This window comes from Labrus bergylta, chromosome 5, assembly GCF_963930695.1.
Source record: "Labrus bergylta chromosome 5, fLabBer1.1, whole genome shotgun sequence".
Taxonomy (NCBI): Eukaryota; Metazoa; Chordata; class Actinopteri; order Labriformes; family Labridae; genus Labrus; species Labrus bergylta.
Window position 1 is genome coordinate 10876114 of NC_089199.1, and position 15470 is coordinate 10891583.

The 15470-nt window shown below is 39.7% G+C and overlaps 2 protein-coding genes across 3 annotated transcripts in view; both read left to right on the plus strand.

The window, feature by feature from the left end:
• Positions 1-357: 357 nt before the first annotated feature.
• Positions 358-8307, plus strand: tmem51b (transmembrane protein 51b). Its single transcript, XM_020628934.3, has 3 exons — positions 358-636; positions 5236-5665; positions 6702-8307. The coding sequence occupies exons 2-3, from the start codon at positions 5250-5252 to the stop codon at positions 7156-7158; spliced, it is 873 nt and encodes a 290-aa protein (XP_020484590.1). The 5' UTR covers positions 358-636; positions 5236-5249; the 3' UTR covers positions 7159-8307.
• A 1110-nt stretch (positions 8308-9417) lies between these two features.
• skib (v-ski avian sarcoma viral oncogene homolog b) overlaps positions 9418-15470 on the plus strand; it is a 31850-nt gene continuing 25797 nt past the window's right edge. The window contains exon 1 of one of the 2 annotated variants that reach the window (XM_065954745.1): positions 9418-10929. In XM_065954745.1, the coding sequence (XP_065810817.1) occupies positions 10027-10929 (903 nt within the window). In that variant the 5' untranslated portion in view covers positions 9418-10026. The remainder of the gene's footprint in view (positions 10930-15470) is intronic. The other variant, XM_020629120.3, reaches the window with a different exon arrangement.

Below are 15470 nucleotides of genomic sequence, written 5' to 3' on the forward strand. Positions count from 1 at the left end.
GCAACCTTTTGGCTCTCTAACCTTTATACCGCTGACGCCCTTTTAGTGATTCAATGGCATATAGAATAGGCCTATAGGCGTTTGTATATTCTGATTCTGCTATAGGCCTATATATATATATATTATATAATTAAATATAAATATAGATATAAACATAAACATAAATATAAATATAAATATAAATATAAATATAAATATAAATATAAATATAAATATAAATATTATTTGCATTTCTTGTTTATCTTGGATGAATTTTGTCCTCTACAAGTTGTCTTACAATAAAATACATGAATCGTCCTGGTAGCTCTTGTATCCGGACAGGAAGTGTACCTGGGCAGCGCTAGGACCGAGCGGAAACAGGTCAAACACGCTTTACAACCGTGAGAGGGGAGGTTGCACTACAGCTGAAGTTTGACCAAACTCCTCTTAACAATTGTGTGATCTTTGGAGTACACTTTTTTATACAGGCCTACGCTTCCTTTGTCATATTTAAAAAACACAAATCGCAGTGGAACGGGGCTCGTGCATTTTGGACGCGGATGTTTTCTTTCCTCTTTGATCTTCCTGTAAACACCTGCGTGATTCAGGTAACTCCCCGATGAAGAGGGAAGTCCTGGCACACTGAGCGGCGAAAAGGTGAGGCCTCCTCAGAACACCTTTACCACGAAAACCAAGATAAAGTTCAGGGTGGTTAAAGCGCGTAGATTATGGTTATTTAAATCTCTATTTGACCCGTTTGAGCGTTAGTGTGTGCTGATTAGTTACATTCAGAGTGAAGGGACACACTGCTCTAACCCGGGTTAAGGACACACTGAAGGACGGACACACACCTACACGGTTTAATGGTGCGCTTTGCCGCACCATTAATTTTTCACCGGCTCAGTACATGTACTGATTATAAAAGCTTTTTTTTAATGCCGGAGATGCACTGATGTTTAACAGGACACACCAATGTGATACCATGCAGCAATAATATGTGACTGAGGATGTGTTTCCTAATGTACAAGAAGAAAAGTAGCCATAAGTTATGACACAGGAGTTCCGCATGCAGGGGCAATTGTGATGCACTAGGCTGCTGTGAGCATATTCTTGTTTTGATAATGATGGTAATACAATTATACATGTGAACTATATTGGCCACAGGTCAGTCATCTATGGAACATGTATGTGGTGATACAGTGCTAAAGCATGTGTATACATTTGTAAAGAATAATTTGGCTCAGTTGGGTTGAGTCAATCAGGTCTTGGGTTCGATCCCCAGCTCCTGCAGCACCGTGTCCTGCAGAGATATGTCCGATGTGTCCCAAGACACTTAACCCCAAGTTGCTCCTGCTGCTTTATCAGTGACGTATGAATGAAATCAGTTACTTCTGATGGTCACTTTCCATAGCAACGTCTGCCATCAGTGTGTGAATGGGTGTGGCATGTGGTGTAAAAGTGCTTTGAGTAGTCTGAAGGAAGGAAAAGCGCAATACAAGCTCAAGTCCATTTACCTTTAACACACTGTCAAGATGTGCCCTGTGTTTCATAGTTTGGATGCACTGATCAAACTGTTTTCTCTCTTCAAACTCATTCCAGTACCTTACAATCAAAAGGGATTTACACCAATACTGATTAGAAAGCATTTTCTCTTTTGGCCAAAAATGTTTGTGGCACTGATATTATTTGCATGTAAGGCTACCTGAAGCAATGGATTGGTGTTCCACTAAAAACTGTGGTGACCCACCATGACTTTAATGTTTTTGAATTTAATAAAGATGTTAACAGAGACCCTGTTTTAACATAATGTCATGTCAGAGCTAGTAATGTTTTTTTTGCCTAAAGATCCTAAGAATGGGTCAGTGTTAATATGAAATGAAGATCACACTATTAATAACAAGACTTAAAAGACATATTGTGCAATATGCAAAATACATTATAAGTTAATTACCAAATAAATGACATGTTCTAAATTTGCCTTTTTAAGGGGCTTCTTGAAATGTAACAGTTTTCTTAACTGGGTCACTCCTCCTGACTTGGGAGGCTGAATACAATCTATTGTTTTGTTTTTTTTACTTTATCCACACCTACAGACAGAACAGGTAAACCTCCTTTTGAAATTTCTCACAAACATGAATTTGAACAAAAATATTAATGAAATCAACAAAATAAATAAAAAAGTTAAGGAGTTTCAGGATAAGAAGGACACAATGTCCACATATTTCTTATTTATTTGGCTCACATTGCAATATTACAGGGCCCTATAGTATCTTAACATCATTCGAGCCTCTCTGCCCATCCCATCATTTCCTGTGACAGAACAAGGTGACATTGACTTAATTGCAGGGTGTGCTTTGTACAAAGGGTTGGACTAATTAATTGTCCAATTGCCCACTGCCCAACATACCTGTAGTATTGCTTAGTATGTAAATTATGTAACCTGAAACTTGAGACTAAACACCATATATTTAAACTGACTTTCTAAAATACATAATCCTTGCATCATGAAGGAAAACTAAGCACTTTTTATCTGTGTCTTTCCTGTCTTGGTTTTAAGACTGAACAGATACATTTATTAACCTTTCCATAATAATGAGTGCTATTTGAAAACTTGGATCTGCATTATACCACTATAGCTTCTTGAGTTTGAAAATGGACTTCTACATTTTTGACCTAAGGAATGCAATAAAATGGTATTTGCAACTGACATTGAAAAATTAGTTTTGTCTTGTGGACACCTGGTACAAAGGTGCTCAAAAATGATGTTATTCAAAAAGAAGTGTTGAGGTGCGCTGGTGGTTGGTTCTGATTAATTGCTCTTAGTGTCTGAAGGTCTTATGTACTTCTCCTGTTTTAGTATTCCATTTCAACCGTCCTGCTGTGTCGGGAAAGGGTCCCCTCAATCCATATAATATATAGTAAAAGATTGAATCCAAACACATTAAAGACATAAACCATTGCATTGCTTCAAAATTTCTGCCGCCGTTCCCAAATTTCAGCTGTAATCTACTTCTTGACCCTTTGCTTGACACCTCATTTGACCAATCATGACCTTCCATTTACAGTTCCTAGGCTACTATAGCCAATGAGAGCCTGAGCAGAAATGTGACTTTCTTTCTCTCCTCTCCATGGCAGGCATTACACGTGATCCAGATTTCCATGTTGACACACACATAAAATAATCATTAAAAAAAGGAACGCTGATTATTAACAGATTAATGGATGTGTCTCCAGCTCTGGTTCTGACTGAGTATTTTAATTGTACCAGAGGCATTGCATGAGTGCTGGTATATTTTCAACATCACTGGAGCTTTTCCCAATGTGTGTCACTCCGCCTTAGCCAGATGTTCTGAATACAGAACAATAACATTACAGCAGACAGAATGTATCCTGATTAAACTGGTAACTCTGAATAAAAAAACAGACCCTTTATATAACTCGCTGCATTTTAAATTAAAACGTAAAAATAAATGATTGTCTGTGGAAACCATGAACATGAGCAAAGAGTGTCAGAGAGCTGAAGAATTTCCGGGTTGCTACTTGCTAGGCAACATGTTTCAAGTTTCAACTTCAGTTTAAGCTATTTAGCACTGCTGTGATTATCTTCAGCACCACCTGTGGCCTACAACCGAATCGCAGCAGTGCTGATATTAAGTAGGCCTTCAACATTACTCCCTGTCTTGTGATGTTGCCTAATACCACAGAAATTATCAATATAGACGATTTTATTCTTTGATTTTGTCATAACTGTGACTCAGACCATACATTTTATATAATCACAATTTTTATTCAAATCATTCTGTAGAACTAATGTTATGCAAAAAAAAAAAAAGGACAATTAAACCCAGATGCTGTGTTGCCCTCGTTTTCCTAGAAGTGTTTGTTGTTATATTTTGGTCACAGAAATCATCACTATTACCTCAAATAGTAAAAATGTTTTCCCATTTATTCATTATTACATATTTGTATATATTTATATTTTCAAATATTTCTTATCATTTATTGCTTATGTTTCAAAGTGTTATGCATGTTTAGGTTTGATAAATGCATGTGATCCAAATGTTGTAAAATCATGAGTAATTGTGTTTAATAATCATGATCTCAATATCAATCAAAATAATGGTGATTATAATATTTGCCATGATCAAGCAGCCCTACTAGAACTATTTGGAAAAAAACCAAAAAAAAAACATTTATTAGTTTGGGACATACAATTTGCTAAAGATAGAAGTGGTGCTGCCAAATACTATCATCACTATCAAGACCTTTATTTTTTTCTCTCCATTCTCTGTGTGCGAGTCATTCCTCTGAGTGATACTGTCTCTCGGGGCATGTTTGTCATGTCAAGACATGTGTGGAACTTCCACTGCACTTGTTTTCTTATAACTTGTTTGCTCAGCTCACCATATGTTTTCTGGACAACTTGTTCTTCTGCTCTCTTACTCTTTTTGCTCAAAGCTAAAGCAGTGGCAACGCTTTTTACTACTAGGTTACATAAACTATAAGCAGTATTAGAAGTTACTTCAAACTTCACAGATACAGAGACATTTGTTTACAGTAACAATCAAAACCATGATATAGCAATTCAGTCAGCACACTCAGGTTGTGGTTTTTGTTGGTGATCTGTCTTTGATCTTGTAATGTTGAAAACTAAACTTGAGCAAGCTTGATAACCACTTTTCTGAAGTGCACAATTTGAACAAGTGCACGCTTATAGATGCATTTAGTATTCAAATGCTGCATCTTCATGTTATAAGACAGATGGAGTCTGGGTAGGTGGAGAGAGTTATTTGCTGAAAGTGTTGTGGGAGGAAGGTTTGTATTGGGCCTTTTGAAATGGTATGTTTTTTTTGGCCATTTTCTAGCTCTGGCTTAATCAAGAAAATATGTCTCAATAATCCATTCTGAAAATGTTAAGTGGAGTCCAATATGTAAGGTAAACACACTATATGAAACCCTAAAGCTATATTAGAGAATAAGCTGATTATTATTACAATTTTTAATCACAGCAACATACATAGCTGCAATGATTAGCAGCAATATTACACTGCCTTACAAAAAATATATATTTTGGAGTCCTTGTTCTGTTGGCATAGCAACTCCAAAAGTGAGGCAGATTCACCTAATGTCAGTACAGTTTTTCCACTTAACAACATAAAATAATAAAATCCCGCTTTTAAAATATTTTTGATAATTTCCGTGATGCAGCTTTGCAGCTATTCTCTCTCATGTCTCCGTGTGTCCTCTCGGTTGCAGTTTATCCTTCCGGAATGTGTTCCAGTCGGGGTATCTGCGGTAACAACAACCGCTCCAACAGACCCTCGAGCACAGAAAGCACCGGATCAGGCGCTCACTATGCCCTGTGCGCCCTTGGAGTGGGGCTCATCGCCCTGGGCATTGTCATGATTGTGTGGACTGTGATACCGATGGATGGAGAGGCAGCAGGCAGCTCCCCGGGTACATCTGGTAACTCCACCACTGTGCCTGGGAATGAGGATGCTGAGGAAGAAGACGACAAAACAAAATCTTCATCAGTAGCTATTGTTCTTGTTGGAGTTGGGGCAGCCATGTTGCTTTTATCCATTTGCCTCGGTGTGAGAAACAAGAGAAGGGCCCGCAACCAACGTAACCAGCCAGCAGCAACAGGAGTGGCCTTAATGGACCATGTGGCAGGAGGTCAGGAAGGGTGCGTAATGAATTTCTGTATCTGTCTTCATTATATAATCTTTCTGAAATCATCTTTCAGTATTACTACTATATGAAATATTATGAAATGTGTGATACCCAAAGTATATTTAAAGCCAGTTTCGGATGTTTTAATCCCTTACTTTGTGGCGATCTGGTTGATGCATCCCACCTGGAAAGTGCAAAAGGATTCGATTTCATATTTCTTTTTGATTTTTTTAAAGGCAACACATTGACAGCACTATCACTGGGATTGTTTTCTTATCCAACAAAGCATCCACATCTACAATCAACAGAATTTCTAATGTTTCTAATGTCTAATGCGTTTTTCACATGTTGGCTCATGTTATACCATGTTTAAACCTGGTATTTCGTTTGTTTCATATAACTTTCCTCATAAAAAACCCAAACCGCAGCGAAATGTTATTTAACATTTCTCCATTATGAGATGAATAAAGGATTATCTTATTTTATCTTATCTTAAATAATAATCACTTACTTTAAGCCAAGAAACTGAGATCCTCAGATATTGTGAGAGGCTTCATGGGGAGCAAAATAGTCAGATATGTCTTTAATAAATATTTCCATGGCAACTTATCAAAGGAGCATGTATAAAGGGAAAGGTGTATCTCATAATAACAATAACCCTTTAGAGCACTATCACCAGACGGTTCACTTATCTGCTTTCAGCTCTTTGGTTTGGTTTTAGGGCTCAAAACTTAATTTGGTTAATTCTCCCCACACCCATTGCTTCATTTTCAGCCCCAGCAGGCTGAAGTTTTCTGTTCTGTTTAACAAACTTTACCGCACTGCAACCCTTTGATTTCACTGGTGAATTATAACGCAGCCAAACAGCCAGATAGTTCTCTAGGTTTGTTGCGATCAAAAACATGGCTAAAGATGATTGAACGTAAGACTTACATTTCAGTAAGAGCTCTTAAACATAATTTTGAATGATCTCAAATAATGACTTTGTCCTGTATATTATTTGATGTTAGGTTTTCTCACTGAGGTTCACCTTTTGCATCCTTTCGCAGGGTTCCAGATGCAACAACATACAACGTGCCGAGCTACGAGGAGGTCATTGGCAGTGGGAATTACCCTGTCCGCCAGAGCAACCTGCGCCAAAGCACCTCCCAGCTGCCGTCCTACGAGGACATCATAGCTGCGGTGGAAAACGAGGGGACAGAGCCCGCCAACAACTCCACTGAGGCCATCCCACTCAATGACCCCACACCATCTTCTCCTGCTCAACCCATGGCTGAGCTCCAGCCTGACCCTCCCAGCATCACACCAACCCCCAGCCTGCCCACCCGCAGCAGCAGCCGTGCCAGCCGTTTACTGAGGCCCCTCCGAGTGAGGAGGATCAAGTCAGACAAATTACACCTGAAGGACTTCCGTCTTCAAATCCGCAGCCCCACACAGAATCCAGTGAACATTGAACCCATCACTCCACCACCGCAGTATGATAATAAGATGCCTGAATTAGGGTAGGGTCTCCCACTGCTTGCCTTGCTCCAGATGAATAAAAATATCTGTGTTAATTGGACTAATGATAACACCGCTTTCACGGTGGGTTATTAGTAGGTTAAATGTGGCTGCAAGCTGGGTGATGTAGGCTGGGTAGACACGACTGGAACAAGAATATCTCTTGAGTGGATCTCTTGTTCATCATCCCTGAGGCTTGTCATGGGCATATTTATTCTGTTAGAATGCTAAATTATGTCTGTGTGAAAGTATCAGCTGTCAGAGTTGAGCTTTTGTTTTAAACATCATGACGTAACTTATATCTCACAGGACCTTATTCTATTTCACTTTTATTTAATAGATGATTGTATGTCATAATGGACAATCTCCTTAACTCCTGACTTTGTCTTTCCAGTTAAAAGGAATGATGTTGTTTCTTTATTGTTGTTTCTGAATTATTTTGAAGTTTAAATGATAAATGTTAAAAGACGGGAAAAGGGAAACTAATAACCTGGGGGAGGTTTTTTTTTTAAGAAAACTATTTTTATGACTCGTAACTTTTGTAATCGTAAGGAAATGCACTGTAACACGTTTGTAAACATTAGCTGTTTGTTTGGAAATATGTTTTGCTATTTGTTTTAAAATCTACTGTTTTACACAATTTGGGTTTTGAAAATCTCATCTATATGATGTCTACTGTGAACTTTGAATTATTACAAAACACTGTAAACTATCTCCTACTGTGGAAAATAACCTCCAGGAGTGATGTATTGTATATTCTGATAATGGATTTGATTTGTTGCTTCATAGGACTTTTAATTTTGTTCTGCTGGAATATTTCTTTTAAAAAAAGGGCAAATGTTTTTCTTTTTGATTCATAATCCTCATATTTGTTCCAAAATGTCACTAAAATTACATGATTTTTTTTTTTTCAAAACCTCACCTGATAGTAATGCCATGATCAATTTACAGCAAGTTTATCTACAAAATACAACTGAAACAAAAGTGACCGTGTCACACCAAAACCTGCTGATTCCCCTGGAAGACATATATCTACAAATAATTGCTGGTGATTTTTCCTGTTTGCATGCTGCAAGTTTGCTGGACTTTTATTTATTTTGAGAGAGATACATATTGTCTTTTAACAAACAGTTAATAAAATTGAACTCCAGATGATTGATTTTTGTGTCTATTTCTTAATCAAAATATTTTTATTAAGATGTATTTTGATTCATCACAAACTTTTATTGCATCAATTTCAACTTTGTTCATTTTCATTGGTTGATATTTGGCGCCCCCCAGTGGAAAAAGATCTTATGAGGCTTTTGATGAAAATCACGTGACAATTTTTCCTCTTACTTTTATATTATACAGGACATGGTTATTATGTTGGCAGGGAATCATATTATAGTTTTTGAGATGTAATGTTACCTGAGTGTTTGCTGGAATGTTCACTTATCAATAAGATTTTTATAATAAATATGCCATCTTTTTGATTAACTTATCTTTGTATTTCATTCTTTATTCATTAGAAATGTTCCTTACAAATAGGCTATGCTTTTAGTATATTTATATATTATATATTTACTACCTTTATGAATCATTACCTTAAATTATGTATTAGGATCATCCACTGAAGTAGAAGCACTTTATGTATTCATGCATTGAAAGTGTTACTGAATAAAATGTGAAGGGAGTATATCAGTAAAAAGTGCTTAAAGTATAAAAGTTAAATAACTAAATGCAGAATGGTCCTGTGTGTGAAAACTATTTAACATGATAATATAATATATTTTGAGAGATTAATATGTGAGTAGCATTCTTGCACGTCTAGTTGGAATTCATTTTGAGTCATTATCTTGATTCATAAACTGTTTGGTAAGTTAAATTATTTACAATGGTCCGTTGCTTGTAATGATAAGTAATTTTTTTGTTAAGTAACTTGTAACTTTAGTTGTAAAATAATAAATAAAATCGAATAAAATGTATTATATTTACAACCTGAAATTTTTAGAGTATAATGTAGCATATACATGTTTTCGAATATGGTAAAAGTATAAAAAGAAAATGCATTTGAGAGCTCTACTGACCAGTCACAGACATAGTTACTTCCCATTATTGCTGATTCGACTCTTTAAAGTTGACCTTCATTTTCATGTTGCAAATTATCCTTTAATATTTTGGGCTGTGTGATTTTAAATTAAAATGTTGACAAAATGCGGATCCAAAAGTCTTACACATTTGAAGTGCTTAAGTTTATTTTTACATTTCCAATATCACCTATTTTTTCCTTAGCTCCACCCTCTGCTCGGCTCAGAGGGATTTTTTTTTTTCTTTTTTTAATGTGCAGCTGCCATGTAGCAGAGGGAGGAACAGCTGTCTAAGGGAAGAGCCAGCCCGGGGAGTCAGTCACATTCCTGGCTGGGATTCAATGACTGAACCAGACACAAACAAACAGTGAGGGCGAGAGAGAGAGCGGGAGAGAGAGAGAGAGAGAGAGAGAGAGAGAGAGAGAGAGAGAGACTCACACATTGAGTGAGAGGGGAGACAGACTGAGAGTACGCCAGACGGAGCAGACGAGGCATATTTCGAGTGCGCATTAGGAGTGCGTAAAACCGCAGGAGCGTATAGCCAGAAAGTACCCGACAATTGTGCGTTGGATAGTACAAATTTTGAGTCTAGAAGTTTTCGACTTAAATTGTGACTTCTTACAGGAACAGCAGCCGTGAATTCCGCAGCCTTCAGTTTTCTGAATGGACGAGCTGGGAAGCTTCTCCGGTGACATGGAAATGTGCGTTATTGAGCGTGTAGCCGGATGCTGAGGACGCTCGACTCGATAAGTCAATTCCAGCTTTCATTTTGAGTTTTGAAACCTCTTTTCTCACCAACAACAACATGGAGGCCACCAGCTTTCAGCCCCATCCCGGACTTCAGCAAACTCTGAAGCAGTTTCATCTAAGTTCCATGCGCTCTCTTGGTGGACCGGCAGCGTTCTCCGCTCGGTGGCACCAGGACTCACTCTTCGGTAAAGATGGGAAATCCGTAGAGATGATGTTCACCCTGCCGGCCCAGACACCTCCGGTAATGTCGGGTCCACTTTTTATCCCGTCCGACCGCTCCACGGAGAGGTGCGAGACGGTGTTGGAGCGGGAGCCCATCTCCTGTTTCGTTGTCGGTGGAGAGAAGCGGCTGTGCCTCCCGCAGATCCTCAACAGCGTCCTGAGAGATTTCTCCCTCCAGCAGATCAACTCGGTGTGCGACGACCTGCACATCTACTGCTCCAGGTGCACGGCAGACCAGCTGGAGATCCTAAAAGTGGTGGGCATCCTGCCCTTCTCGGCTCCGTCCTGCGGGCTGATCACTCAGACGGATGCTGAGCGCCTGTGTAATGCTCTCATCTACGGCGGTACGTTCCCCCCTCACTGCAACAAGGAGTTAGGCTCCCTGGAGTTGGAGAGGACAGAGAAGAGCTTCAAAGTCTACCATGAATGTTTCGGTCGGTGTAAAGGCTTATTTGTCCCGGAACTGTATACGGGCCCGAGCGCTGCCTGCATACAGTGCATGGACTGCAGACTCATGTTCCCCCCTCACAAGTTTGTGGTCCACAGTCACAAGAGACTGGAGAACCGTACTGTCCACTGGGGGTTTGACTCTGCCAACTGGCGGGCTTATGTGCTCTTAGACCCGGACTACACTGGGAAAGAGGAGAAGAGTCATCTGGAGCAGCTGCTTAAAGAGTTAAAAGGAAAATATGACCTGACGGGCAAGAGGTCCAGTATATCCTGCAGAGTAAGTCTGGTCTGTTTCACCCTGTTTATAATCACAATCTCTTATTGTCTGTGCAGTGTTTTGTTTGTGGATGTTTCAACAGCCCCAGGCCTTCTTCAGTATCTGTATCCATTAACATTCATACTGAGATGGCTTTCTTCTCATATAGTTCTACTTTTGATTGATTGGTTGTATCTCTTCCAAGTGTGCCAGTCTTATTAATGATTCCCAACTGAGTTAGAATGCAAATCACATGTCACATCACATCTTCCTGTGTCTGTCCTGCACTGTGATACACCTCCATGACACCTCACTCACCTCATATGTCTAACAGAGGTGACAGTGAAGCCTCTAACCATCCGCTTACACCCCATAGCATCCCTCCTATCTGTTAAAACTCCCCAGTCTATCCCCCCCAGGGTTACCCAAGGGCATCTGCATTATGATAAATGGAGTCCTGATGATATATTTTATTGGTGGGTGTGTGGAGAGGGGGCAGGGTAGCTTATTATGGTGCCACGAGGTTGGGAAGGGGATAAGGGTTTAATGAGGTTTGGGATATGGAAATGAATGTGTGTGCGGTTGGATAAGATGTTTTTGAGTGTGTGTGTGTGTGTGTGTGTGTGTGTGTGTTTGTGTGTGTGTGTGTGTGTGTGTCACCTTCCAGGCTCCTCACATGGGTCAGAGATGTTTAGTATGGACAAAGGGCCTTGAGATGAGGTGGCTGTTCGTCCGTCACAGAGCAGCTGTTGTGTGGGACTCTGCTAATGAGTGGACATCTCTGTGCATGTGCACCATGGTGCTGCTCCAGGCTGAGCAGGAGCCAGAAGATGTCTTACAGGGAAACCTCAGTACTCTAGAGATTGTTTTTACCAAGTACTTATCCAAGTCATAAATAGTGTAAACAGCTCTTTACACTGTTTGGATGTGATATGACGCTATGAAACAAGTGGATCTGTTTTATTTGTTGCTGATTGATAACAATATCAAATCACTGCAAAGGCAGATGTAGTTGCAGATACCTGAGACTTGTTTTAGGCAGTATGAGGCACTTTCACTTAAAGAGATATTGGAAAAACCCTAGAACTCCCTTTTAAGAAAATACTCAGGTTTGTGGTTTGGAAATTTATTTGAAGTCTTCAAGATACTCAAATGTATTTCATTTTGTTGCATCCACAGCTGACTTCTATGATTTTTCCCTTAAACTGATACAAATACTCGTTAAGTTCTTTCATACCAAGCATATATTGATGACTGTGAGTTACACATTTCCTTGTGTAAGTGTGTGTGCATCATGGAGGCAGCATAGCAGAGGGGGCAGTGCTTGTTTGCTGTGGTTCACTGTCAGTCGTGTCCCAGTTTGTAGACAGGCCGGGTCCTCGGGGAGCTGCACACCAGCGCCTCCCGATACATCAGCCTGACAGGCCAAGCTGCTGAAAGGCCGGCTGGACAGACGGGGGGCTCAGATTGGCCCGGCTCGCCTTACCCGTGAAACAAAAACTCAATGTTATCGGCCAGCCTCAGCCTCTCTCTGATGTCAGCGTGTTTTATTAATAACACAGTTACCTCCTCTGCTTGGATCATCTGTCTAGACTCCCACCTCATCCTCCAAACATGGTGGAAGAAACTGCAGAGAAGATGAATGCTGATGTGATTTTTGGGAAAAGTGCAGTTTGCTGAAGGGATTAAGCATTATTCCAGATTTGGATGCATTTATAGCCTGTTTAAGTATAGAGTGAAAGATATGTAATTCTTGAATTGCAGCCCTCTCAGAAAAGCAGAAGCCTGGTCAGAGAAGAAATTGTTGCCCGTGAACCATTGTGTCTGTTTCACATCAAATACAGCATTTGGTCATTTAGCTCTGTGGCTATAATGTGGAGATGAGGGAGATTGCAAAGAGGAGACTGCAGACTCTCATTCAGGAGACACAGGGTGTGTGTGAGCCAGGCCTTGACATGTGTTGTCAAAGGGCCATGACCCTTGACCTTTCTCCAAAGACACTGACCCAGCCTTCCCCCATTCTTTTCACACCGTCCAATCACACGGCCTTGTGTCCAGTCCACCGGCCAGATGGCTGTCTGATAAAGGACGGAGGGATATACAGTGAGCAGATAACAAATATCTCCCTCACAGTGCAGTTTGATTCCAATAAATCATTTTTGGTATGCTCTCTCTTTAATTCAGTCCTGACATGATTATCCTGCTGACACAGGAGCAAAAAATGGAAATTTCAAAGAAACTTGAATTTTCAGTCCACTTTAAACAACTTGTTCGTTTGTGTTGAACCTAGCATTTAATAATTCAAATGTTAACTTTTCTGATTAGCATGAAAATCTTCAGGAAAGAGGATTTGAATTGCAAAATTTTTTTCCCCTTCAAAGTCAAATACTTTTGAGAATTAACTGTAAAAAAAAAAATCCCTAAAATGTGAGAGCAATGTGTTTAATCATCTGACTGAGCGGAGAGTAAACGGGGGGTCTGGAGAACTGTGTAGACCCTCCTTAATGGGATGGATATTAAAAGCGTTCAACTGAGGCCAATTTATGCCATTTCTTATCCCATTGTTCTCCTCCCTGGATGAAATTAGCTTCAAACCTAAAGCAAACCAATCAAGTGTGTGTCAGAGGGTAAAGGTTTGTGTGTACTACGTTATCAGCACTTCTTGAAAGTGGATGAATGAATGGGAAATACCTCCTGTGCTATCAGGTAACTGTGTGTTTGTCTGCACATGTATGCGGGCGACTTTAAGCAGAGCGAGTATACCAGTGTGTTTGCATGTAAACAGGCGAGTGTAATGACTGGATCAGCTGTGCAGGCCAGATTAAAATGAGCTCTCTGCCGGCTCATTTCCATTCCCATCTGTCTGCTGACCTCTGGGAAGCCCTGAAAGCTGACATGGTGCATCTCTTTGGTCCTTGATGGCCTGTCTGCTCAGTGTTGACCCAGTCAGGTAAGACCCAAACCACCCAGATACACGGATTGTCAGATGCATTTAGTTCCGACTTCTAAATCCTGGTGCAACAAATTCATATTTTGAGTAGTTGTTGTCTCCTTTTGAAATGTATTTCTTTTGAGAGCAGTCGTCTGTCTCGCGCACCCCCACTCAGCACCCAGTTCCCAACTGACCAGCCCAAACCCCCTCCTCCCCCCTGAAGACCATCACCCAATCTTTGCTGTGACTGCTGGCTGCAGTGTTGTGGCCAAAGCAGGGCAGGCGTGTCAAGGCAAAGGGGTCTCCGCAGCTCCCAGGGGTTGTGGCCTCTATTCTGGCAGCGGTGACCCCATGTTAAAAGGGTGTCAGCTGGGGTTCTGTCATGGCTGATGTGTACTAAAGACCTGCCGCCTCCTTTGTTCGAGCGCCGGCCTTTCAGAGGCTGTGAAGTGCAGCCATTTCTCTTTGTTTGTGCCTTGTTTCTTTTGGTGCTGTGTAGATAGGTTTGTAACCTCCAGCCTCTCTCAGGGTGGGAAATCCTTGCTCATGGGTTTGCAATGTCACTGATTTCCTGGTTTTGAGATGGAAGACGGATTGAAACCTGCAGCATTGTCTGCATGTCTGATAGAGATAGGGGCGAGGAGGTGATTATTTTTTATTGACCCTCGGTGGACTCATTTCAAAATTATATGATCTTATCATAAAATGACTCTTACAAACATCTGCCACTGAATTTAATAGTTTCTGAGAAAGTAATTAAAATAAGAAGTTGTTTTTTTTTTTCTTTGCATAATGAGGAGTTTGGCCTTGTGGAAGTTTGTTTTTTAAACCTTTTTACAGAAAACATCCTTATTGATACTATTACAATTGTTTAACCATTGCAACATTTTTTACAATGATAAAGCACAGCTGGTTATTAATGGAAATGCAGTATATTACAGTTCTTTTTTAGTCAAGCCAAAGTGTTAGCCCAATAACATAAATCCAATGATTAAAGTGTTGATCCTTTACTGAAGCAAGAGAAGCAGAGGGCGGTAAAAATACTCCTTTTTTAAATCTTGTAGCCAGCTTCAATCTTTCAATCAATCCGAATGAATCTAAAGTACTCTTTTCCAGCAAAGAAACCCTGTCATGATATATATATATATATATACACACACACACACACACACACACACACACACACACACACACACACACACACACACATATACTATTAAAGTCGAGGGAGACAAAAATGTCAGTATTTTACTCTGGAATACACTCAAGTATATTTACTTAGTTTTGTTCCACTGTATGTTTTGGAAGCTTTTAGTTGCTTTGTGAAGATATTCGATCATTATATTTAATAAGAGACTCATTAAATTTGTGTACAAGGTTGCCAAAGTAATTACCGGCCACTGAAGCTAATTTGTGTCTATCAAATGTGCACAAAAGATATTTCTTATACCAAAAACATGTTTCTTTTTCATGATACTTTTGAATATCTAGAGTTAAAAAGTCAAATAGCATAAATTGAATTAAAAGGGGAAAAGTCAGTGCATATTTGTATGCTTCCATAAACACACATTTTACATTCTTACAAATACATGTTTTTCAGTTACTAATGAATTAATGAAAAATACTTTTCATGAAACGG

Excerpts from the sequence above, each read along its gene's own strand:
- tmem51b (XM_020628934.3), top strand. The coding sequence starts at position 5,250 with ATGTGTTCCAGTCGGGGTATCTGCGGTAACAACAACCGCTCCAACAGA. Across the intron at positions 5,666-6,701 it reads GTGGCAGGAGGTCAGGAAGG|GGTTCCAGATGCAACAACAT; the intron begins GTGCGTAATGAA and ends ATCCTTTCGCAG.